The sequence below is a fragment of the Carassius carassius genome, chromosome 46 (genome assembly GCF_963082965.1).
Source record: "Carassius carassius chromosome 46, fCarCar2.1, whole genome shotgun sequence".
Lineage (NCBI taxonomy): Eukaryota > Metazoa > Chordata > Actinopteri > Cypriniformes > Cyprinidae > Carassius > Carassius carassius.
In genome coordinates, this window is record NC_081800.1 from 19,582,321 (window position 1) to 19,609,098 (window position 26,778).

Here is a 26,778-nt window from a genome sequence, read left to right on the forward strand (position 1 = left end):
AGTGCGAATTAAATATTGAAGCCATAAAACGAAATGATCAAAACGTACACGGACCAACTGTCTTGTCCGTGTTCTCTCACTTGAATCCTCTTCTTGAGATTTGAGTCTCTGACCTTCTGCATCCCCACCTTGTTCACGCAGTGATTGACATGGCGGGAGGGGGCGGACACGTGATCAGCTCGGAATGCATTTTCAAGGTGCACAATGAATTTTGCTACATTCATTGCGGGACATTGAATGAAAATGCAATCGTAAGTGTCTTGACTGTGAGTGTTTATGCATTTAAGAAAAATAGCATTTAAATGATAATTTTGCCACAGTTCTTGCTTGAACATGTTATACATATCTAATCATTTCTGTAATACATTTTTCATTTTAATTTTGCAACTTATAAAGCGTTAAAATTAGTATTCATTTTACATATTAAAACTAGTGTATGAAATGGCAAATAAAAATTATGTAATTTCATTTTCATTTTCATTTTGCACCAAACGTTGCACAAATGTATTGGAAAATGTAAATGTAAATACAGAAATGCATTGCCATTCGTATTGCCATACGTGCATAGACTTTTAACAGATAGACATACAGTACTGTTATTGCAGTGCTAATGAAATCACATTAAATGTTTTGTGAATAATAGTATCATCATGTTCCAGTGTTTTTCAATTTGTGAAAGAAAAACAAAAAGATCAACGTGTTATTGCCAGAACATCTATATGTTGTAATATAGTGCCATCTATGGACAGAGAAATGTAATTACATGAAAGAGTGAAAAGTCTTGAAAAGTTCCACACAGTCTGACCATTTATTTATTTATTTATTTGTTTTATTTATTTATTTATTTTTTTCTGATTTACGTGCAGGTTAAAATCTTTACAAACTGCCACAAACTAAAAGAAAGAAAGAAAGAAAGAAAGAAAGAAAGAAAAGAAAAGTTAACAGAAATTAAATGTTTATAATTCGGTTCATAATAACTCATAATTACATATTTGCATGTATGTATTATAGCAACACATTTTACTGCATTTTGGTGAAGGTTTGGATTCAGATCATATTCATGTTTGTTAAAAAAAAAAAGTGTAGTTTCAAAAACAACATTGTGGCGGCGCTAGTGGATAAGAGATTGTAACTCACTCTATTTATATATCTATATCAGCACGTTTTTTTATTGAAATGCATATAAAATATAAATAAATTTTAATTGTGAGATTATATTTATTAACCTTTTATTATGTCACATAGCCACGTTGACCTGTTGAGAGCCAAAGTATCTTTACAGCTAGGAATTTTCTATGAATCCTGCATAGCATGTCTATGAAATCTCTTAAAAGCAATGCTCAGGTTTACTTTTAACAAATCACCAGTCATTTCACTGATGTGTGACCTAGCTTAAGGTCTCAAGTGCAGCATTTCTGGTGAACTTGCTCAGACTATTACGCCAGGTCTCGGAAAATCAGTTCCAGGAGCTGGTTAATACATACAAACATTGAAAGCTGCAGGAGAAATTAAAATTATGGTTCGTTAAAGATGAGGTTCAAAGTGCAGGGATGGCGTGAGCACTGGGATGGGAAAGTAAAATGACCCACAACAATGTACTAAAAGCAGCCTTTGACCAAATGACGTTTCATGGTGTGTGATGTTTACCAAATTGGTTTGTTAAATTATATGACCCAAGAATTTAGTTTCATCTAGAGAAAAAAAAAAAAAACAGATACGAATATTGTTTTGGGGAAAAATAACCGTAAAGTTTTATTGCGAACCGAACAAGGTAACATAATTCAAACATTTTACAACTTTACAGTACATTTATAGTTACATGTAATCATAAGTTTTTGTTCCAAATACATTAAAACTAATACATAGACCTTAAAATATACAAACAAACTTAAATAACCATACAGTCTTATTTCATGGAATGTGTTCATACCATTTCTGAGCTGTACTATTTCTGTACATCCTAGGAGGCTGGAAGACTAAGGTAAAACAGAAACGTCTGATTCCTTGGTCCAAGTGTGTATCTACACACATTAGCAGCACATCCCTTTAGCACCTTCCGCTTGAGTCAAAAGAACAAGAAACACACAAAAAAGAAAGCTCCCTTTAAATTAGTAAGATAAATGTGCAACTTAATCCCAGATGTGCAACTGAACGATCACATTAACATCAGATGCTGATATATTTTAGTGGTTTTAGCGTCATGTTGACTTATAACAGACACGGACTGTCGTGCCAGATCACGATTTAGATTAAACAAACATGTGTAAAGGGGTGTTAAAACGAAGGCACATACACACACGCACACATCCAATCCATCCAAAGCAATGAAGTCTAGCATCAACAATCCTATTAAAGTAAATAAGCTGGAAGTAAATCTCTAGAAAAGAAAGGTACACAACAATCGTTCATCACCACCAATCTTCTCTCTCTCTCTTTTTTTCCCCATCTGTCTGTCAGACCCAACCCGGGGTGAAAGCGGAGGAGAAATCGCGCATTTGGATGCAGTCGATGAAGATGACAAGTCTTTTTTTAATTTGTAAAACTCAGGCCTTTAAACAAAGGCCTTTTGAGCTGCCGTACGCCATGTGCAAATGCCCCCTATCTGGAGGCAGGGAAATGAGACAGGTTTCTTTTCTCATAGTGATGCACTACAGGTGTGATTCCATGGGACAGCATTTCCATGGTAATGAGCTACAGGAGAAGAGTCTACAGAATGGCATTTCTGCGTTGATGGGCTACAGGTAGGAATCCACGGCAGGGGCGTAAGAGAAGCCTAGGAAAGCCTCGGCCGCCTCAGTGATGCTGGCTGTGACTAAAGCGCTGTCCGGGGAGCAGCCGATTGAATTCGGCACCGGCTCATCTGTGAACTCTGGGTCGAAGTGCCGCAAGTCATTAGGCCCCGTCTGAAACGAAAACACGTCAAAATTACACAACTGAAATGAACTGATAAGAAACTGCAACATTTGCAAAGCAAGATTTGACACAAATCATGCCAGAATATCTCTGTACTTTTTATCTCTAGCATCCAGTGCTATGTTGTAATGAGCCAAAGTCAATGCAGAAGATAAGTAGAACATACCACGTTGGGGTTGAAGGGGGGCGTGAGCTTCTTGGCATTAAGATCATCCCAGTTTATAGGAGAGAAGAACATGTGGTTCTTGATCTCAGTCTACAAAAGTGAAATAGAAGATACATTAGATATAACAGCAACAAAACTGCTATTTAATATGATATGGCTGATATATATATATTTATAAAATCAAAACTTTAAAACACACTTACAAAGTCATCAGTGAAGCCCAGTCTCTTAGTTCTGTCTTTTTGCAGCAGGCCCTCCAGCAGGTGTCTGGCAGAGTTAGATATGTTGGGTTTGAGCTGCAGTGGCTTGTTCAGAATGTTATCGTACATTTCCGCTGTGTTACGGCTGTAGAACGGAGGCTGTGAAGATACCATAAAGACAATCAGTAATCAATTACAAAGCCAAGTCAATTCCAATTCAATTAAGCTAATAAGTTAAATACATTCAATTAAAGGCACAAAATCAATTTATTTTGCTGGAATAACTCACCAGGCCATATAACATTTCATACAGCACTGCACCCAAACACCACCAGTCCACCGTCCGGTCATACGGCTGTTTGTGTATCACTTCAGGTGCCAAATACTGCAAGACAAAAGGAGAAACATCAAGATGGCTAGGCTTACTAACTGCCAATGCAATTGCATTGTTTGAAAGCAGCCGCTGTTTAACAATAGAAGTGAATGTTATTTACCTCTGGTGTTCCACAGAACGTGGATGTCGTTCCATTGGGTTCTATGTTTTCTTTGCACAGGCCGAAGTCGGTCAGGATGATGTGTCCTTGAGAATCCAAAAGAATGTTCTCGGGCTTCAAGTCTCGGTACACAATGTTTAGCGAATGCAGGTACCCCAAGGCGCTCGCGATCTCGGCTGCATAGAACCGCGCACGTGGCTCCAGAAAGCATCGCTCTCGCTGCAAATGATAGAACAGCTATAGAAAGACAAAGAGAGAGAGGAGACAGATTAGGCCGTGAATTCCATATCCTGAATGGCTTACTTAATCAAGGCTTTTCCAGACTCCACAAACCCGAACAATGGCAGGAAATGAGAACGTACCCCCCTCCACAGCCCCTCAGAGACGTCTGTTGAGTTAGAGTCTAAACCACCATAGCTGCTAAATCTGGCTCCCCTACCTCACACACTTTCCCCTCCCAGCCATTTCCTGAGGAGAGTTTCCTATTCAGAGCCCAGTCGCTCCTCTTTGCTTCTCATGAAAGGATATCCTTTTTCTGTCTGCATCTACCTTACTGTCTCCTACAACATCTTTGACTACCCTCTCTTGTAAATATTGTTTTACACCCCTTTTGTGTGTAACTTCTTTTTTTTTTTTAATGCAAATTAATAAACGTACCTCTCCACCATTGATGTAGTCCAGTACAAAGTAGAGTTTATCAGCAGTCTGAAAGGAGTAATGCAGGCCCACCAAGAAAGGATGCTTGACATTCTTCAGTAACACGTTGCGCTCAGACATGATGTGTTTCTCCTGAGGTCAGAGGTTAGAGATCATGATAAGAAGTCAACCAACCATCTAGGACTACTATGCTGTAATTAAACACAGGCATTCTCCAAAGCCTAAAGCAACTGTCACTAGAAGTGAATTTGAATGGCTTTGTATGATTCCATACCTCTTTTTTCTTCAGGATGGCTTTCTTTTGCAGCACCTTGACTGCATAGAACTTCTCATCACTCCGGTGGTGGGCCAGAAGAACCTTTCCAAAACTGCCTTTTCCGATGACTTTGAGGAAGTCGAAGTCTAATGGTTTGGCGGTGGGATTGGACGAAGGGCCGAGGTTTATCTGCTGAGAAGGACTTGGCTGGAGAGGAGAGAACTATGATTAGTCAAATATGATTCATATATTGTTTTGTAGAAAGATGCATGATACATACACATGCATTTCTGACTCCTTTCATGACATAAATAAACGCAGAATTACCGGTGGGGAAGGGTTGCTGTTCATCAGCTCAGCATCTTGTGGAGGTGTCAAGTTCAAGATGGACTGGACCTCAGGACTGCAGGAAGAAAAGATCAGAGATATTATATTAAAATTTAATTAATGGTTTATTGAGTTTGAATTTTATATTATTAATATAATTATTTTGGCAACAATAAAATGTCAAAAAAGTAGAAAAACATCTGTTATACTCTTCTTTATAAAGGAACATTTATTTTTAAAATAAGTTAGCTTTGTAAATTAATACTTTTTTGAAATAAATTTGTAAACATGCACACTTTCATTACAGGTTTACATAAAGTAGACTTACTGCTTGCATGCATAAGAGTGTGTGGAAAGCTTCTGGATGAAGTCATTCAGTCCCATCTTTCTCTGTTTCATAAAGGCTGCACATAAAAGAAAAAGCAAAGAGAGAAAAGTCCATTAAAAAACCTAGATCACTTAATATTCTTACCATTCTGTGCTAAAGTTGGCTCAGGATATTCCATTCATCTGAAAAACAAAGCCTACCACTGAGATTAGCTACTAGTCCTCTTGTTTTAGAGTAGGTCCAGTCTGAAGCTGAGACGCCCGTCTCCGTTTGGATTGTCATTGCAGTAGTTTTCCACTCCGGGCCCGTAACCAAAACGACACAAAGCGCTTCTGAACTCCTACACTACTGTTCCAACTATTTAAAAGCCTGGGGGAGGAGGCTAGAGATCAAGTTCTGCTAAGGGGCGTGACTTGGAGTGCGTTCTTAGAGAGGAGGCGTGGTCTGACGCAAGTGCGGGTTGGCGGAGGCGTGGCCTGGCGTATGTACCGCGGGTTCCAGAGGAGTCAGCTGTGACGTCTATGAGGGGCCAGCTGTGAGTGAAGAGTACACAAGCACATCACGACCCCAAATCTGATGCTATGTTACATACGGTTGAAAACTAGTTCTTTCCGGATCTAACAAGCTGAGCAGGACTACATGTTCTGTTGAGAGGAACGTCAAAACTTGAAAAATCGAGACACTGTTTTCTTTTTTAATAAACAAGCCTGCCTGCCTTAGATCACAGTCATAATACAAACAGTCCCAGTCTTGCTACACATTCTCATTGCTACCTTATTGCAAGAATAAACAAAGTATTCACTAGAGCCTATAAGTGTAAAAATAAAGCAGAAAATATTCGATTGACTTATCATACCTTTCATACCTGGAAAACAACCACTGCCATCTACAAGTGCACAACAGTCAATGTGTCAATTACTCTTTCCCTCACTTTTTCCCCCTCAAAGCCCCCATTTTAACCATTGAGACAGATGACGCATGAATGGGACAAAAGCAAAGGGACTCCAGCCAAATTTCAGCACTCACTGGAAAAATACTGACTTGATTTACGGTGAATAAACCGTTCTTTTGTGTCGGATCATTCAATGAATCGACTGAACTTGTTCACAAACCAGTCCGAACGAATATTCAGAGTCGTTAATCGAGTCAACTCACAACTAACCCACTAAAGGAATAACGATCTCTGTCATAAGTCTGAATCGAGCGGAACCGATAAGTTATAGTAAAAGTAACTGAGGCACATGAAATTACAATTTAATATGCATGAAACGTCACTAAATGTATAATTAAAATGTAACAAGACGTTAAATATGTGGCTACAAATGACATTCTACATCGCGATGTCAGGGCATAATAATATCATGACGTAAAATAAGCCGAATCCATTTTTGAGCGGGTGTTCGAAACGAACTATTCGAAAGAACCAATTCGCCTGGAAGTAGTCGGACTTCCCGGAATTAACTGCTTCTAGGAAAATTCAAACATTCTTCTGCATTCTGTCATTTAGAGCCCGTATCAGGAAATTTACATAAGATCAATGGGATGCCCTAGTTTGCCACAGTTATGCAATCCTAGGCCTATACCCTAGCAGACTATTAATTAACGTCATTTCAAGTCACTCATACAACTTAAGTTATAAAATGCTCTGAAGCTAAGCCATAAAACGATTTAAACTCATAAATAGCTGAGCTGTGGCAAACACCATTTCGACTTTAACCAGTTTAACATAATTCTACTGTATCTCATTTCGCAACAAAGCATACAGTAGATCGCTATACTGAATCCAGCACTGTTCTAAAGCTTCACAACCAAATACATTCGAAGTCACCAGCTGTTCTCACGCTAGTATTAGTAGAACACATTACCGGTAGTATTATTGAAGAACAACACTGAGTAAAGATATCATGCATCATGTAGACTGTAGTTTCACATTGTTCGTGATACAGTGCATTTAAAACATTAAGTAATACAACACTGAGGCGACCATTAACTACTTGCATGTAATTGTTTGGTTCTGCTTACTTGTTGCAACATGTAAGTAATAGTGTAACGCTGTTAAATAACCATTTTTAACGTAGAAAAGTTTGAACACATCTTATAGATGTTTGAATAAACCGCTATATAAACTATACATTGGCTTATTGTGTACTCTATACATATCACTTGTTTATTATGATTATCGTATTCTTGAAAAAGCACAAACCTTTCAGTTCCGCTTAAGTTCTCATTGTGCTGTAAGTGTCAGTAACGTTAGCGTCTCTAATATTTCGCAAGTCCAAGTGCCCTTATTAGACTAATTCAATCTAGATATGAGTAAGGCGTTAAAACCGGGTCGCTGCTCCTGCACCTACAGATGTCTCCAGTAGGCTACACCATGATTAAAAGCGGCTACCTCCAGTCATCGAAATAAAAACAGCTCCATAAATAGGAGCTTTCCGCGGTAAATTCGGCAAAATTCAACTTACATGTCAGCGGTGAAGTTTTGTCTTTCATAGGGTCAGAAAAGAGAGTAAAGTGCCGCAGACACGCTTGATGAGGAAGTTTGGAGGTGAAAGAATTTTCTCAATCCGCCGCATTCCATCAGGGCTGATCTGACACCGGATATCAGCGGGGCGGAGTCTCTCCAGCCCTCCAACAATGTGCTTCACTGTTTTCAAGAGAAGCTAAAGCTAAAGGAACAGAGGTTGTCGGTCAAAACCCGGTCAGTTATCCACCTGGACAGTTTTTAGGCAGCATTGGCGAGCGCAACTCAGCTGAGACTAAGGGGAAAAAATCAAAAACAAAATGTATATATATATTTGTATTCTCTCTTTACTGATTAAGAGAATTAAGATAAAGCCAATACCTCCCTTATTATTCACACCTCTCTAACACTAATTACAGTTAGCTATATCTGATCAAAAGCACATTTTCATTCTTTGCTTGGTTTGAACAGCGGCTTTGCTAATTTTTTTCTATTTGCTTCAGTATGGGCATCCTGAGAGGAATTACATAAGCTTCAGTTTGGATGCAACCTTTACAAAGCTCTGAGATGACTGAACACTGAACACATGACCTTGACAGTCACGACTGATAAGCAACCCTTAATTTTCTGCAAAGCTGCTCTGCAATGATTTGTATTGTGAAAAGATATATACAAATAAACGTGAATTACAGTCTGGCAAAACATGAAAATGATCACACAAAATACTCAAACACAATCTTAAGACTCGGGCAAGATGTCTCACTCTATAAGGTAAGTCATAATAGAACCTATTTTTAGGCTAATAGTTGGAAATTATTATGGAAATTTTTTTAATGTATAAAATTAGAACAAATTTCATGTGTGTTTTTGTATGTCATCACCGTCATACACTACACTCTTTTTGGTTCTCTATTTTTTTCGCACCAGATATGAATGTTTTGAAACTTTTAAACTTTCAGTTCTTATTTCAAAACTTCTCATCTTAATTATCTTCCCCTTCTGTCTCCTTGTGTTCATCTTTCATATTCCCTTCTTTTCGGTCTCTCTTTCTTTGTGTAAATAGGAAGTAAACAGAGGTCTGGGAGAGGATAGAGAAACAGAGACAGCACACAAACAGATCAACAGATCTTCTGTACTAAGTGTCCAAACACTGCTTATTTATTTTGGAAGATGAGGATTACGTAAAATGTTATTTAAGTGCAGCTAAGCACTCAATACAGGACCCAAACATTATCCATACTAATGTGATCTTGGATAATAAACTGGTTTCAAGAGCATTATGCAATTTCCTTCAGACACACACCTTCACATGAATGAATACAAATTTGTGCATACACAAACAGACCTATGGATCTATCAAGAGAAATCCTCAAGCTTATGAGATAATTGAGACAAATTTAAACTATGAGTAATGTAATATGAAAACAAATAAATATATTAAAGATGTAGCTACTTCAGTTACAGATTCATGTGCCTTCATAGGGATTGTACTGCATTACTCAATTATGAGACAGCTAAATGTCAGTGATTACAAATTCACTCATCTCCAGAGTGCTCTATATTTTGGCGTATTTCGTTAAATGGGAAAGTACATTTTATCTAGTAGACCAGTCCCAAAGACACTTTGATTATTCAGGACACTGTCCTCTCTGTACCTGTCCTGGGTTCAGTGTTAAAGGAACACTCCACTATTTAAAAAAAGGCAAATTTTCCAACTCCCCTAGAGTTAAAAAGTTGAGTTTTACCATTTTAGAATCGATTCAGCACTTTTATCTGCAGCTTAGCATAGATCATTGAATCTGATTAGACCATTAGCATCTCGCTCAAAAATGACCAAAGAGTTTCGATATTTTTCCTATTTAAACTTGACTCTTCTGTAGTTACATCGTGTGCTAAGACCGACGGAAAATGAAATGTTGCAATTTTCTAGGCCGACATGTCTAGGAACTATACTCTCATTCCGGCGTAATAATCAAGGAACTTTGCTGAAAGTGTTTTTGTGCTGTCACCTTGGCTGGTTTAGGACTGTCATGGATAAATAAAGATGACAATAAAATTGCCCCTAGGTGGGAGCAAATCCCTGTTTTAATAAATTATTTATTGAATCATTCAAATTAAATGATTTGTTCAAAACGTCTGATTCTAGAAAACACAGGATGAGATGGAGAATCCCTGTGCGAGCACATGTGAGTATGTGAGTACTGGTGCATGGAACGGTGGTAGTCAGGGTGGTGATGTCGTCCATGTAGGCTCTGAGGGGAGGGAAGCGCCGACAAGAGCCGAGTCTTTGCCCACCTACAACGCATTTTGAGGCTTGGATGATGATCTCCATCGCCATGGTGAAAGCCAAGGGAGAGACGGTGCATCCAGCCATAATGCCTATTTCCAGGCACTGCCATGAGGTAGTAAATTCAGGCGTAGTGAAGCAGAATTGCAGGTCCTGAAAGTAGCCTTTGACCAGGGTTGTTATGGTGTCCGGGATGTTAAAGAACTCAAAGGCGGTTCAGAGGAGCTCATGGGGCACAGAGCCGAAGGCATTTGCAGGGTCCAGGAAGATCACGTGGAGGTCCCTTTTCTCCATTTTTGCCATTTGGATCTGGTGCCAAATCATGCTGGCATGTTCTAGGCAACCAGAGAAGCCAGATATTCCTGCCTTTTGTACCGATGTATCCACATACTTGTTTCTGTGCAGGTATTCGGCCATCCTTTGAGCAATGACCCCGAAGAAGATCTTACCCTCCACGTTAAGCAAGGCAATGGGGCGAAACTGGTTGATGTTTGCTGCGTCCTTCTCCTTTGGGATAAGGATCCCACCTGCCCTACACCACGCTTTGGGTATGGTCCTCTTCCTCCATATTGTTCTCATGAGGCTCCAGAGAAACCTGCAGACATCTGGCGCATTCTTGTACACTTTGTATGGGACTCCGTTTGCCCAGGCGCTGATGCTGTTCGTGCCCGATGGACGATCTTCTCCACCTCTTTCCACGTTGGAGGACCGCTCTCAAATTGATGCTCTGGGGGGTTGATTGGTGGAATGTCTGGAGGGATGGCCAGGTGTTCATAGCGCTTTGGATCAGAGTGCGTTGATCTCAAGTGCTCCTCCAGGTCGTTCTTTGTTGTTTTTAGAACTCCACTTTTCTCCTTGGTGAAGAGAGTTTTCAGGAACTGGACGGGTCCAGATAGTCAGATTCTAGAAAACACAGGATGAGATGGTAGAGCACATGCGAGGAACTGGTGGACTTTTCGGTGAATGGTGGATGGTAGATTCGTGAGAAGAATTGGACTTACTGGAGAAGAATTGGACTTACGGGATGCATCTTCAGTAGTGTTCCTCTGGGTCATGGGGTGTTTCGGCCTTTGACACTATACACCCTCCCCAGAGGCGGCCAGCTCTAGGTTGATCAGACCTCAGCTTGCGTCCCAAGTCAAATTAGCCATGAGAGTCACCTTGTTGTCAAGCGGCGGACATCTCAGGGGACTGTGCATGGCAGAGACGTCCTGTTCCCTGAGTCAAGCCAAAGCAGACTTATCTCATGGCACACTACTTGGGGGCCCAGCTAGGGTTGTTCCTCTTCAGCCAGAGCCACTGGCTGCTTCTTTCTGCTGCCTCTGATGCAGCTTTAACAGTTGTGCGCTGGTTCTGGCCCTTAATTCCCAGATCCCTCAGCAGTTTTGTGGTGGATGTTCCCACAAACCCTCTGCACCCAACCTCCACTGGGCGGACTTCCGCGTTCCAGCCACAATAATACCTAGAATATCAAAATCAACTGCGGGCGGCAGATCCTTTTCCTATTTGGTGCCTAAACTCTGGAATAACCTACCTAACATTGTTCGGGAGGCAGACACACTCTTGCAGTTTAAATCTAGATTAAAGACCCATCTCTTTAACCTGGCTTACACATAACATACTAATATGCTTTTAATATCCAAAACTAGGTTAACTGGAACCGGAAACACTTCCCATAACACCCTATGTACTTGCTACATCATTAGAAGAATGGCATCTACACTAATATTTGTCTGTTTCTCTCTTATTCCGAGGTCACCGTAGCCACCAGATCCAGTCTGTATCCAGATCAGAGGGTCACTGCAGTCACCCGGATCCAGTACGTATCCAGACCAGATGGTGGATCAGCACCTAGAAAGGACCTCTACTGCCCTGAAAGACAGCCGAGACCAGGACAACTAGAGCCCCAGATACAGATCCCCTGTAAAGACCTTGTCTCATAGGAGCACCAAGGACCACAGGAAACAGATGATTCTTCTGCACAATCTGACTTTGCTGCAGCCTGGAATTGAACTACTGGTTTCGTCTGGTCAGAGGAGAACTGGCCCCCCAACTGAGCCTGGTTTCTCCCAAGGTTTTTTTCTCCATTCTGTCACCGATGGAGTTTCGGTTCCTTGCTGCTGTCGCCTCTGGCTTGTTTAGTTGGGGTCACTTCATCTACAGCGATATCGTTGACTTGATTGCAAATAAATGCACAGACACTATTTAACTGAAAAGAGATGACATCACTGAATTCAATGATGAACTGCCTTTAACTATCATTTTGCATTATTGACACACTGTTTTCCTAATGAATGTTGTTCAGTTGCTTTGACGCAATGTATTTTGTTTAAAGCGCTATATAAATAAAGGTGACTTGACTTGACAATGTTTTGCTTCGGCGGCTAGGTCAGCATACCTCAGGTGCTTCCGCTCATATGCCTCCTCCATGGAATCCTCCCAGGGTACGGTGAGTTCAATTATGTATACCTTCTTTATGGAGGGGGACCAGAGCACCAAGTCAGGCCTCCAGGAGGTAGTGGCAATCTCTGGGGGGAATACCAGCTGTTTACCAATGTCTGCCAGCCTATTCCAGTTGTGTCCTAGGCACAGCTGGCTTCTCTCTGATGGTGTGGAGTTGCTCCTGGCAGCTTTAGCCCCTTCACGGACGAAGGCAGTTACCCACGGTTTTGTTGAGTTGTTAGGCATTGGCAAAGACAGGGCATTGATGCTGGATCGTTTTTTTTCCAGTGTGGCAGCAAGGCTCTTCAAAACTTGGTTGTGGCGCCAAGTATATCGTCCTTGGGTAAGGCTGGTTTTACACCCGGTGAGTATGTGCCGGAGGGAGACTGGCCTGGAGCACAGGATGCACGCAGGATCTTCACCAAACCACTGATGGAGATTAGTTGGTGTTGGGAAGACATCATATATGACTCTGATGGTAAAGCTCAAATCCCTCGCTTCCATTGCCTATACATCCCTCCAGCTCAACCTCCTCCTTTCGACACTCTCCCACCGTGTCCACCGTCCCTGTTTGGCGAGTGCAACTGCCTTGGCCCATCTTGTCGTTTCCTCCTGATGCCGCACTTCCTCCACCACCATCTTCCTCCGTGCTGGAGCAGTGGCGTTTCTCCAGGCTGGGCGCTTAGTTGTTAGTCCAAGGCCTCCTCTTCCTTTCTGAACGTTCCCCACAATATCAGCATGTTTAAGAGCTGCTGTTGCCTCCTCTACTGCTCTTGCTGGTCTCCACTTGCGCCCAGTAACCAGGATCGGTGCATTTTCTCTGATCACCGGATCTTTGGATTCTGATTCAATTAGAAACGAAACAAGTGAATGGACCGTTGAATCATTGGCTCACATGATTTGTTCAAAAACAGATTCATTCAAGGAATGAAACAAAGTGTTGCTCTACACACTGTTGAATAAAATTATTAGCATATTTATCAGAAAAGTGCATTGCTTGTGCAATGAATATGAAAACATATGAAAAATTCAGATTCATTTTGGGCTTGAATCATTTTGCACAAAAAACAGGAAACTTGCTTCAGCCTGTCCATAGCTTGGACAGTCTGGTTCATAAGATTCATAAGTCTGGTTGTTTGGTGAGAAAAGATTAAATGTAGTTGCAATAAACATGTTAAGAATCCGTACACCTGCAGCAGTGGAGGACTACTATTCTGCTGCATGGAACTGCGAAAGAACTGATGACAGCACAGTTTGATCTTCGACTGACCAATCAGCAGAAAAGGGCGTTTAATTCCTGCCTACATGTAGAAATCGAATAATCAGTTTTTTGGGGGGGAAAAAGAAGAGTAAAAGGAGCCGTTTTCTAATTTTTCTACTTTCATTTTTTACATTTAAAAAACAAATGATACACAGATTCATTATTAATGTCTGTACTAATACTTTTAATAAATTTAATGCACCCTTGCATATATAAAAAAAGTACTTACCCTAAACATATAATTGGTAGTGTATCTGTTCTCTAAAATGGTTTGTGTAACATTAAAACTTTGTTGTAAAAATGTACAAAAAGTCCAAAATAGAGATATTATAGCTAGCAAATTTTATTCTATCCTTTAAAATAATCCTTTTGGAAAAGTTCAAAAAATCAGCCAAATACATAAATCATATTTTTTTTTTATCAGTGTCAGGAGCAGTTTAGCAAATACAATGCATGTTAACAAGCACTTGACAAAAGTGGATTGTGCATTTCGACCATTATCGGGTGGCATGGGGTGTTTGTAACTGAAATGTGTGGCAGTATTTTATTCACAGTAGTGCTGTTTTGAGCACCTGCATAAAAATAGTTATTAAAGGTTCAACTCTAAGCCTACATGGCTTAAAGTAATAATGGGTTATACTTATACCAGCAAGGCAGAAGAAACAAAACAACTCAAAAAAGAAGAGAAGGAAGTATAATGACCAATTGCAAAGAGATCGTGAAAGAGTTATAAAGGTGAGTGAATGAGAAAAGACATACAAAAGAGAGAGCAAGAGTATGGAAATAAGGGAATAAATAAAAGACAGGTGGATAAAAAAGACAGAACTTACTGGTGTCAGACGGACAACAACAATCAGACTCAGGGTCTCCATGATAGTAGAGGTCCATTGCCTGAGAAAAAAATAAGTAATGTAGGTTAGTACAATATATGTCTTACCTATTGTCTTAGTACTGTATGTCTCTTTTGACCTATACACAAGTTTAATAACAGAATGAGGCATTGGTCCTTGGAAGAGACACTGAAAATTAGAATTATGACTTTGCTTTATTAATAATGGGCTTTAGATTTACAGAGTCACAAGAGTCAGTGGAACACTTTCAAACAGTTTTATCATGCATGCACACTCATCAAAGTGAAATTATGACTTTCAGATGGAGTGTCACATTGGTCTTAATCTACTGCTGGTTTACAGTTTAGCACCCAAGCAGCAAGCTTTCTGTATGAAGTGAGAGAGAGAGCTTGAAAGAGAGAGAACGACAGAAAGAGCAATTACCCAAATCCACTTCTTTAATAACCTCCCTGGAGAGCCGGCTAACAGAATGCTGAAATATGTGAGGGATAGTATTAACATCTTTGCACGTGCACCTACGCTAAGCTCTCCCAGCACATGTGTCTCACTGCTCTTTTATCTTCTGTAAACAGCTAAGTGGCTAAAATTAAGTTCAGACAGAATTAAGACGAATGGAAAATGAATACAAAGTTCAAGAAATGATGCGTGTTTCATGTTCGACAACCAGAAAGCTTCTAATTATATATTGTTTTATGATTTAGAAACTTGTTTTCATGACATATTTTGCTTTGTGTGCTTTGTGCTTTATTTCTTTAAATTGAAAGGTATATTTTTTTTATCTAACACAATGCTACTATTTGTTTGTGTGCTGACCTGTGTGCGCTGACATGGTTGCCATGCCTCCTCGTGCCCGTAAGTGATGAAGGGTCCGTTGCAGATGCAACATTCCAGCAGTACGGGGCTTCCAAGCAGGGGTGACATCGTCCAGGGGCGGATCACATGCCCCTCTGATTCTGCCTCCTTCACCTTATTATCATTGTGATGGCGACTGTGCATCTTCCATTTCCTCACCTCATGGAAAACACAAATGAGGTAAGCTATTGTACTGTCATGGCCTAGTAGTAAACTTTTCAATGCCAAGGACCCTCAAATATAATGAAAATATACCCCTTGCAAGGATTCCCCTTCTTAAATTCTATATTTAAGACCTGTGCATACTGTGGGAGAAAAATAGCTTGAAACTATATAGAGAAAAATATTTGTTTACATATCATTTATTTTATATTGCTATTGTACTAAAGCCAAAATGAATGATCATATATTACCATTCAAAAGTTTGGTGTAAGATTTGTTTGGAATATGAAAGAAAACTAATACTTTTTATTCAGAAAATATGCATTAAATTGATGAAAAGTGACAGTGACAGAAATGTTCACGTTGTTACATTTCTAGTGCAAAAAAATGCTATTGGTTTGAACTTTGTGAATTTCAACTTTAACTTGAATCATCATCATTGGTTTCCTCACAAAAACAAATTGAGCAGCACAACTGTTTTCAGCATTGATAATAATAAGAAATGTGTATTGAGCAGCAAATCAGCATATTAGAATGATTTCTGAAGGATAATGTGACACTGAAGACTGGAATAATGATATTGAAGTTATCCACCACAGAAATAAATGTAGCCTTGGTGAGCATTTATTATTATTTGTTATTTTCCTTTTATTTTATTTTATTTTATATATATATATATTATGTATGTTAACTCCCTGATTAAGCTGATGCTTTTAAAAGGGACCCAGTACACAGAACAGGAATCTCTCTGAAGCAATCTCAAGTCTTGTTCAATGATAATATTTCATGAATTCACTACTGTCAGGTCAAAAAGTAAAGTTTAGTTACCAGCTAACCACTAAGTAACAACACCCCATGAGTAAGCATGATGTGCAAAAACAACACAATAGATATAATAAGTAGATAAAATAAATATAAGCATTTTGTCATCAGTGCTGTAACTCTTGCCTTGTGCTTTTCTCATTAAATAAATAATCAAGTGAACTGAGACATAAATCATGTCATTTGATCAAAGTTTTATGGCTGAAATTCTTGAAGAATAAATTACACTAATAGCTAATAGAGCTGTTCATTTGCATGGTCTGACTGTGATGACCCAGTTCACAGGATAAAATTTCTATTTTGGAAGCAAATTTTCCTCTAAAGGTCATAGAACTAGATGTAAAATTGACTCAAAGACACAGCTGGAAATGAAGTGTGTGTGTGTGTGTGTGTATGTGTGTGTTCAGCTGTAATTGTGCTGATGAAAGCTCAAGGGTCAGTGAAAGACGTCACTGCAGCGACTCAAGCTTATTCTATAATCCACAATAATCAAAAAGACACACACTGAGACACACACTTTGCCCTTTAGCCTTTGATACCAAGAATGAAGCACAGATTCCAGGGAAAGGTGATCTTGGAATTGTAACTAGCCTTCCTTAAGGGCCTAGTCTTGTGCACACACTCAGCCTGGCCCAAATATTTTAACATCAAAAGCTGCCGATTATGTAAGTGCACTTACAGGAAAATGTTAAGATAAAAAACGGTTAATCAGCAACTCTTCCCTCCCCTCCTCCAAACACTGTCTGAGCTGTCATTTCTCATGCAAGGCTCTGCTCTGCTATTGTAATCTAAAATCTCTGTGACAGAGATTTTCTAGTCGATACAAAGTCAATATATTTTTGAATCCCTGGGGTGTGTTTGTGTCTGTTTATGTGTGTAGTCAGGGAGGTTAAATGGCACACTATAACTCTGTTTGAGGAGATTGGCCCCAAACTCTTGTATGGGATTGGTCTATGTGGAATTCCCAAAAGGTTTCCTTCCTCTGCATCCCATCATAAACACAGCTGGGAACAAATGCTTCTGAAAGTCCCATTTCCTTTGCCTCCTTGACATTAAATACTTTTGGGCATTTATCCTGCAGAGACGTGTAAAAAATGTTCCCGGCAAAAGTATAATTTCAATATTATGAAAGTATTTAATTATAAAACAAATAATATTAAATATGTTTATCTTTACTAAGCATAAAATTTGTTCAGTTAAAGCCAAAATAAATGTTGCTTTGCCATTTAACAAACTGTATTTTTTAAAACAGATTTTAAACAATTTTGTTTTCATTTTCTTTTCACTTTTTCATCCTTTACGTTCATACTTTTATTATTTTATTCTATAAAAATAAATTTATTCTGAACTCATAATATTTAAAGATTACACTATTTTAACTATTACAATTTAAAACGACTTATTTAAATACTATCTTACATTCTTAAATGTCTTTTTGTATATTTATAAATGTATTTATTCTTGAAACCATAATACATTTGCAGGATTGTTTAATGAATAGAAAGAAGAAAAGCACTTATTTGAATTTTATTTATTTTTTTGCAACAATGTATGAATCTATTCAGACACTTTTGATCAATTTAATATCCTTGGTGAACAAAAGTTTTAATTTATCAAATTAAATTTACGGACACTAAACCTCTGAGCGGTATATATACAATATATTATATTGCAACTAAATCTATTCGACAAAACATTTTTAATTTACAGTTTTCATGCCAATAAGATTTGTACTTTTAAAAAATTAATTCGTCACACCACATGACCATTTCAAATGAAGTTTCAGAGGCAAAACATGATTAAAAACTGTGGAGTAGAGAAATGGTGACCAATTCCAGCACCTATAGAAGTTCACTTATACATATGAAAATGTACACATCATTGTGATGTTGGAAGAGAAAAAAAAGTTGAAAAAAAAGTCATGAATATGTCATGTGTCAACTACCATTTAATCAGTTTCTATAAAGGCTAAAAATATTTTATCAGCACATTAGCGTGCAAGTCTTGTCTGTCCAACCCAAGCTATCTAAATGATGACATACAATAAAGTTAAGTTGTTTTCATGTGAAGCTATTTTACAGAATGCAGACACACCCTGCCATTAAAATAAAAACACTTTATTTATGAATCCTCTTTTCCATCCTCAGATGTCTCCGAAGGCATGCTATCTGAGATTTAGTTCAATAGTGTGGTCCTTTTTGTCCTTGAAGTATAGCGAAGTAAAGGCCTACACACTAAATCCTGTAAGCATAATTAAACCCGCTCTGAACCGGGAAAGTATTCCATTACACAAAATAAGTATTACTTCCCTCCTAAAATCTATTAGCCTGCTGTGCCTCTTTGTAGGAGGATTGCAGAACAATTCAGGAAAGATTACAGAATGATTCAGGCCTTTTCTACACCAGTACAAAACTCTCTAAATATAATCACTCCTTCAACACAATGGTGGAAAATATATAAAGTAGGCGAAGGTCAAGAACTTCTACCCAGCTGACAACGCTGGCCCAAGCTTGCAAGGTGAGAGTGAATTTGGCTCAGAGCCACCCTCAACCGACACAGCAGCAGAGAGTTAGCATGCAACAGCGTAGTTAAGGGAAAAAGACAAGGGGCCCAAAATAGAGATAAATCACCTGAACCAAAGCAGGAGGTCTGACTGGAACTGACGCTGATGTTTAAGGGCTCTGGTGATAGCACTTCTGTGTGCTGTGTTTTCCCCTGAAACCTAGTAACCATTAGCCGCATTAACCCCGACTACAGATTCATATGGGACAAAGGGTTATAGTGGCAGAGATGAGATGCGTGAACAAACAGATAAAAATAGTAGTTTGCTAATTGGCTGACAGTCCAGAAACCTCTATTATTGGACTTATACAACACAAATGGTGTTTTGTACTGATAAAAGCCAGAGTTATTATAATAATAACTAACTATACTTAAATAAAACTATCAAATATATATATTTTTAATTATTTAAACTATATATTATTATTCAGTTATATTTTAAAAACTACAACAGTATCTCAGTGATTTTAAAGTAACACAGCAGGGTGAGGAAAACGTAGCTTGATCCGTTTGTTTACCAGACGAGTCAAAGCTCTGGAATTCCAGTCAATGACATCAAAACAGATTTGAATTTACGAGAACTAATGACACATGCTCTGGATTGTGGACAGACGAAGTATGTGTTTTTTTGGTTGTGTTTGCCCAGATGAACATTTTATAGCTCAGAAGTTGCTCTTTCGTGGCTCAGGAGACCTTTGTTTAAGTATTATTGTGGTCTTTGGTGTTTCTCCACAGGTAAAATAGAAGCAGAAGAGTATAAAGCAATAAAATCAGCAAACTAGCATGTGTCAGGTCACTTGCTTCTGGGAGAACGTAATGAGAAATAATTGAATTCATTTTGACTTAAGATGAAATCTGACCTTTAGAGGAGACACATGTCTGTTTCTCAGGAGAAAGAAACAAATAAAACAAATTTTAAACAAAAAAACAAAAAACAAAAAAAAAACAAAAAAAAAAACTTGTGTTTTATATATTACCTGTCTGTATAGGATTTTTCAACTTTTTTTTCATTTGGTGCTTATTTTGTTACTTGTTTTATAAAATCCTTTATTTTCTCACAATTTTTCCATGGACCGCCACTTTTCAATTTATTTTTAAAAGGTTTTGTGTCGAGCAAGAAATGAGAGTCTTAAAATATTAGATTCACTCCTGTAGGATGAATAGATGCATGAATAAACAATTGACAGATGACCGAAAAGTTAATAAACACTACACTGAAGAGCTCAATCAGTCCTAACCAACCAGACACTTAATGTAATCAACAAGACGGGAACAACCTGCTTCATACAATAATTATTTAGCAGATTCTCCAAACAAAACACATATGATCTCATCATGGACTCTCAGTACTGAAGCAGCCCCCTTCATCTGAAGGCCAGCGCAATGTGGTCAATCAAACTTTATACTCATTTCAACCCAGCGAAACCTGGCATTATAAAAACTGGCCCTGCGTGTGTGTTTGTGTGACCTCATGAGCGATGAATCATCGCGGCAACCCCCTGCTCCTCACATCTTTCTGCCACATTAATTGCAAACACACACAAACACAAACAAGCACACAAACCCACATGCAGAGCGAGAAGGAGCCCCACTGCTCTCCATATTGTCACAGGGCGTGATATAAAAACCTTTCCAGGCAACATCTACTGTAAAACACGATCATGTTCCTCCTGAAGGGTCAATATAACAAAATAAATGAAACACAATAAAGATCCATCACAATCCCAGGTTACTAGGGGCAAGTTTGGAAGAACTTCAACTACAAGATCAAACCTCCGCTGTTGCTTAGGCATCATAATAATTAAAACAATGACGGATTAGTCGAAAAATATGAGCTGACAGATATTATTTAGATATTACTCTCAGGTTGCTGAATTAATTCTGTCATTCATAGGCGCTAATGCGGCTCCGGCTGCGATTCTGTCATTCTGACCCTGATATGCGTTACATAACTTCTGCCTCGAGACCGACTGGACACAAAACGATGTGTCATCTCTCTCGCTTTTTCTATCTCCCATAATATTTCCTCTTCTCCTCTCCCAGTCTCCCTGTCAGGACACATATATTTTTAACCCAACCTAACCTTGATATACAAGCCACCCATTGTAGCTCCTACTCATAAGTTATGAATACAACAGCTCAGACATTAGTTCTCTGGTTATTTGACGAAGTAAGACGAAGTTATTTGACGAAGTAGGAAAGAGGTTATCAAATCAATCAAACGTAAAAGCCAACCAACCTCAGATGGCTACAGGTTTAGCCATTGTTCTGTAATTGACACTGTCTGTCTGTCTATCTATCTATATAAAAGCAAGATATAATACAGCTGTATTAATATGTTGTATAAAATAATCAACTAACAGTTTTAAAGATGGAAATTATATTAGTTAATTTTTTTTTATATCCAAGGACTTCCAACTATGATGGTCCACATGCAAGGGACCCCTTTTCTAAAATATAAAGCTACATATTTTTATGAATATGGACCCATTTATGCTCTGCGAGAAAAATAGCAAATGTCATATTATAAAAATAAAAGTAAAACAAATTCTTAAAATAAATCTAGACAATATTTACTTTGTATTAAATTTTGTATAAGACTCTTTTTATATTATATTTTTATTTTGTATTTTATATTTTAAAAAAATATTTCAGTTAAATTCAAATGTATTATGTATGTTTCATAAAATGTTTCATAAAATCCTTTTATTTTCTCTGAAAATGTTGACAGACACTCTCAAACCCCCTTGCAACCCCTAAATGAGTTTATTACAATATCAGAATAAGTCTAATATTTCAAATTTCAAATATTTTCACAAATATTTTCAGTGTAGAGATTAGAGATTTTGCTATTTGTCCAGGTAAAATTAAAAAGCTGTGTTTCTGCAGGTTTTCTTTGTTCAAAATGTTTCACACATTTTTTTTTTCTCGTGAATATTGTTTTAAACTGGCAATTTGGAATACAATTTATAGATTTGTGCTGTGTCCTCACATCACATTCCATTCTGTTAGACATTCACAATGTCCAAACAAAAGCCACATACTTTCTATTAAGTATTAGAAATGGATAAGATAAATTCTGTGATGTTTTGTGTTGTCAGTTGGTTTGATAAAATCACAGAAATCCATGTGACTAAAATTTCAAGTTGACACCTTACGCAAGCTAACATTGTTCCTCACTGAGCAATGCCTATCTTTAGGGCATAATTTCCATTCTGTTAGCATCCAACCTATTAATTTTCATGCCATTGTGTAATTAATCAAATTATATGCTTCTGCAGTTAAAAGAGTGCCAGAGCTTGACCACAGCACATTTCTGAAAGTTTGCTATGCAAAAGCTTCCTTAAATAACAACACATATAATGTAATGTATGTCAAACTGCCTGACTGTTACATAAACTGAGGCTGCATGTAGTGAGCAGAGATGCAGTCATGTGTGATCTCTCTCTCTCTCTGTAGGGATGACTGGGATACAGACTCCCTCTGAACTCTGTGTCATCTGTGTCTCTGTGTCTCTCAACCCTAGGAAGCTGTTTAGCATTGCTAAATGGAAAGACAACATTCTCAGCCTCTTATGCATCCCTACGGCATGCCAAGATTAAAAGCTTGCACCGAATGGTATCAGAATAAACAAGCAAAATTGTTATTATTATTGTTATTATAATAATAAATAAGAAACACATTGTATAAAATCTTTGTATTAAATAATCTTTTTAAAAACATATTTGTGCTCTATATCTTATATATTACAGAAACACTTTCAGTTAATTTGAAATTTAATTGTATAGCATTGTATATTTTTTCATTTGTTGCTCATTTTGTTCAAATGGTTCATAACATTTTTTTATGGACCAGCTAGAACCCTCTTGTGGGCCCCAGTTTGAAACCCCCAAATAAATTCATCACAACGTTAGATATAAGTGAACATGGGGTAATTTAAAAAAATATTGCTGATAGTAATGATTTAATGTATCCAGTAAAATTGGCAATTTGTTAAAGAATATATATATTTTATTTTCTTTCTCTCATCAAAATGTTTCAAATAAATGTTTTCTTGAGAATGTTTTAATTGGTCTAAAAATTGTGTCGTTTATATATACATATATGTATATACATATATCGGAAAGCTCTCAGTTCCAATAAAACAACCAATTAAATGCAGCCAAATATGTGTACTTATTTGTACACTGTGTACTTGACAAATCTGTGATTTTTTTTTTTTTTAACTGTCTGTCAAGCAAGACTCTTAGATCAATAAATGCATGAATAAACAATTAACAGATGATCGAACAGTTTCCTAACCTTGCATGTCTTGTTCTTGTCCGGCTGGCAGGATGTGCACGGGGTACAGGGCTGACAGAGAGGGCTGGGGGGGTGAGGGAGGCAGTATCCTCCAGGACTGTAGTGGCAGCAGCTGTAAGGTGCTGGGAAATGTGTGTACCACAGGTCCTGGCCCTCCTGACATTTCGGACATGAAGACAAGAAGCCCTTAGCCTGGACCTTCTCCACATTCACCTTCGGATTCCTCATCCACCTGCGCACCTTAAACCGAAACATGAAAGAGTTTACATCTATAAAATATATAATGGATAGTGGTACATAGGGATTCAAGGCTCAAGGCTTGGTAGCCAATAAGTTGGAAATTAACTTGACCTTAAGTAGCCCAGGAAACAAATTCCACAGCTCATGTGGTGATAAAGATTGGAATAAATTTCCATGAAATTCTTATCAAACCATGGGTTGTGCTGACAATATCTAGTATGTTGGGTGTAGATATGAAATTCGATAGAAAAGCTTTATGCTCAGATGTGGATATTAATTGCATTCTCAGAAAGTTCCACCCTTAGAATCAGATATTTCTCTAAACACTTCTTAATATAATAATAAAAATGCAATAAAAGGATTTTTCAGGATTACATAAGGGCAGGGGAAAAACATGACAGGAACCATAACTATGAAAAATCGAAACAAAAGACATGAAACCCAAACCAAACGTGATATTGGTAAATTGTTTTCAGGTAGGATGGAGTATTTTATGCAGCTAATGGCTCTTGTGAAACCCAGTTGTCAAATGTTTCTCAAAGAATCTAAGTAGACTATCATAATATTTTTCGTCATGTGAAAGCATCTTGATTTGTTTGAGGCAATCTGTGGAGATGAATTTTGTAGTGACTGACTAAAAAGAAACAGGACACAGGGTTTTATGTCTTCTTAGTAGTTTACAATGTATTTAATGACTTCAATCCCTTGAGTAAAAAAAAAAGCAATTTTCTAGACCCCAGGAAATCCTGTTACTCACGGCGAGCACAAGCTGAGAGATTTCTACTTCTCACTTTATTTCATACAGCTGCCAAACTGCCAGATGCCAGAAAACAATCTCAAAGGTCTATATGATCAAACCATTTTTAGAATGGGGAAACAATGGAAAACAATGCTTCTCAATGTCCTACATACATAAACAGTTACATCGTATAGTCACAGATCTCAACAATTCACTGCTCTCTTCTGCTCCCTTGTTCTTTCTCTTTTTTGATCAGATTTTCAAAGTCAGGTCATTGTATGTTGTCACTGTGGCAGTAAACTAGCTTTAAGCTTCCAAGATCTTGTCTTTTCTGTGCAGTAGCTATGTATGCAATGGCAACTCAATAAACCACTCCAAACACAGGCTCTAATGACTCGGCAACCCACCAAACTTTAGTCACTAGAGAAAAACATCAGTGTGAGTGTGTGTGTGTGTGTGTGTGTGTGTGTTTGTGTGTGCTGCCCAGTGCAAAGACACTGTTAACAAACCCGCTTGAGTCAAAACACAGCACACTCTGGTCATGTTAATGCTACACACGTTTAAAACAACACTGCAAGCTGACCTACAAAAGACAAACATCAACCTTGGCACTCCAGAAGATTCCTTCTCTCTCAGTCTCAGTGTATACACATAAATACATAATAATCCAACAAAACCATCTCACTGAGTCACTCTCTGACACTCCATCTGCTGTGTGTGTATGTAGGAGTCTGGACTCAGTGCCAAACCACACACACTTTCTCGCTTAAAACCAAAACAAATACATTATATTTAAATAAATAATTCAAAACGTGTTTAGATTGGCCATTACAACACTCACAAATCAAATTCTAAGAGCAACTTCATTTTTGTTAAATGGCAAACAAAGAAACCCATAAATAATCTCAATACTGATGTCAAATGACATTGCAAAACTTACATGCATATTCAGAACTGGCTGTCAATCTCACAATCATGACACAATCAACCCATCATGTATATACACAATATTTAACAGTACCCAGGGGTGTCACAACTGGGAGGAAAAGGGGGACAGAGTGGAATTTGTTTATGCTCATTTCCTCTATTTGTTCATTTAGATTACCTTAGTTGTCATCTAATGCTTACTTAATCTTTAAAAGCAGTAACATTAGAATAAAACAACAATAAAATTGTATTTAATTAAAAATAATAATAATAATAATTGAACAATTAAATAATTAAACCCTGTTAAATGTAGTATTTGGCAAATGTCAAAATGAATATGCATGTTTCATAGTGCACATTATAATGTTGTGATGCCTCAATTAATTTGTAGCATTTAAAATTATTCATTATAATTTGTAATGTTTTATATATATTTTTGCATATTTAATATATACATTTTATATTATTTTAAATTTATTTTATTATTTATTTAGACAAAATATATATTCAAATGTAATCATATTTATTTTATTTCAATATTTATATTTATTCTCATACATATTTATTTATTTATTTATTTACCAAAATGCTATATAATTTTAATATCAGTCATGAAAGCAGTTATTGACTATTGACTGAATTTTGCATCAGTATTCAAAAATCATGAATACAAATACAATTATTGCAAATAACCACTTACAGTACATGCATGCATATATTTTTTAATCCATAAACATGCAAATATACATACTTCACGTCCTCCATGGAAAAAAATACTTTTAAATCCTTAAAACATTTATGTGCTTTTGCAGAGATAAAGAATGACTGGAGCCTGATTCAAACTAAATAAGCACCAACACGCAACATTTCAGAGCATGTGCACTAACCACCAGGCCATGTCTCCAACTAAACAGCAGATTTAGGTCTCCACCAGCAGCAAAAGTTCTGCACCCAGCACCCAACATTCTCACACACTCACCTTCCTCTTGACAAACTGGAAGGCAGAGCACTTCTTAAAGGAGAAAGACTGTTTCTCTGCATTATGGACCAGCCTCGTGGCCTCTGGCTGGCCTGCGTACTCTGCAGACCCCAGCGTGATGCCTGAGAGAGGGACAGAAAGGTGAAAACATTGTAATGTCTTCTTTGTTGCCTGTAGTAATTACGACAGCACAAATCTATGATATCTGTTGCCTGACGAGCACATATGTGTGTGTGTGTGTGTGTGTGTGTACATGGGCATCTGTGCATGTGGTCATACCTGTGTTGTTGTCTTCCCTGGTCAAGGTTGTTATTATTGTCACTGTTGACCGATGATATCAGGGCTGCACTGATGCTGCGAGTGTGTCCCGATGATGCTGCTGGATTTCACAGTTAATTTCACTGTGTGAGTGTGTGTGTGTAAGAGAGACAGACAGACAGAATGAGATGGAGTCGAACAGACACCTTATCAATATGACAGAGAGAGTGCTGCAATCGGAGAGAAGTGCACCTTCCTCCCTGCCCTCTCTTTCTCTCTCTCTCTCTCT

At 37.9% G+C, this 26,778-nt stretch overlaps 2 protein-coding genes across 4 annotated transcripts in view; one reads left to right on the top strand and one right to left on the bottom strand.

Annotated features, from left to right (window-relative positions):
- LOC132129196 (armadillo repeat-containing protein 1-like) overlaps positions 1 to 26,778 on the top strand; it is a 428,278-nt gene that overhangs the window by 289,787 nt on the left and 111,713 nt on the right. The window lies entirely within an intron of this gene.
- Positions 1,724 to 26,772, bottom strand: LOC132129746 (serine/threonine-protein kinase Sgk1-like). Of its 3 annotated transcripts, XM_059541460.1 has the most exons (14): positions 26,511 to 26,772; positions 26,232 to 26,353; positions 23,347 to 23,586; positions 15,460 to 15,657; positions 14,626 to 14,686; positions 5,342 to 5,417; positions 5,014 to 5,089; positions 4,705 to 4,893; positions 4,431 to 4,562; positions 3,774 to 4,010; positions 3,569 to 3,664; positions 3,283 to 3,438; positions 3,080 to 3,169; positions 1,724 to 2,903 (listed from the first exon to the last, which is right to left on the bottom strand). In XM_059541460.1, exons 3-14 carry the CDS (start codon positions 23,572 to 23,574, stop codon positions 2,736 to 2,738), a joined length of 1,707 nt encoding a protein of 568 aa, XP_059397443.1. In that variant the 5' UTR covers positions 23,575 to 23,586; positions 26,232 to 26,353; positions 26,511 to 26,772; the 3' UTR covers positions 1,724 to 2,735. The 3 variants fall into 3 exon arrangements, with proteins under 3 accessions (XP_059397443.1, XP_059397445.1, XP_059397444.1); XM_059541462.1 differs by lacking the exons at positions 14,626 to 14,686; positions 15,460 to 15,657; positions 23,347 to 23,586; positions 26,232 to 26,353; positions 26,511 to 26,772 and adding an exon at positions 7,807 to 7,961; XM_059541461.1 differs by lacking the exons at positions 14,626 to 14,686; positions 15,460 to 15,657; positions 23,347 to 23,586; positions 26,232 to 26,353; positions 26,511 to 26,772 and adding an exon at positions 5,542 to 7,097.

Excerpts from the sequence above, each read along its gene's own strand:
- LOC132129746 (XM_059541460.1), bottom strand. The coding sequence starts at position 23,574 with ATGAGGAATCCGAAGGTGAATGTGGAGAAGGTCCAGGCTAAGGGCTTC. Across the intron at positions 4,011-4,430 it reads ACTACATCAATGGTGGAGAG|CTGTTCTATCATTTGCAGCG; the intron begins GTACGTTTATTA and ends GTCTTTCTATAG. Across the intron at positions 3,439-3,568 it reads ATGAAATGTTATATGGCCTG|CCTCCGTTCTACAGCCGTAA; the intron begins GTGAGTTATTCC and ends GTATCTTCACAG.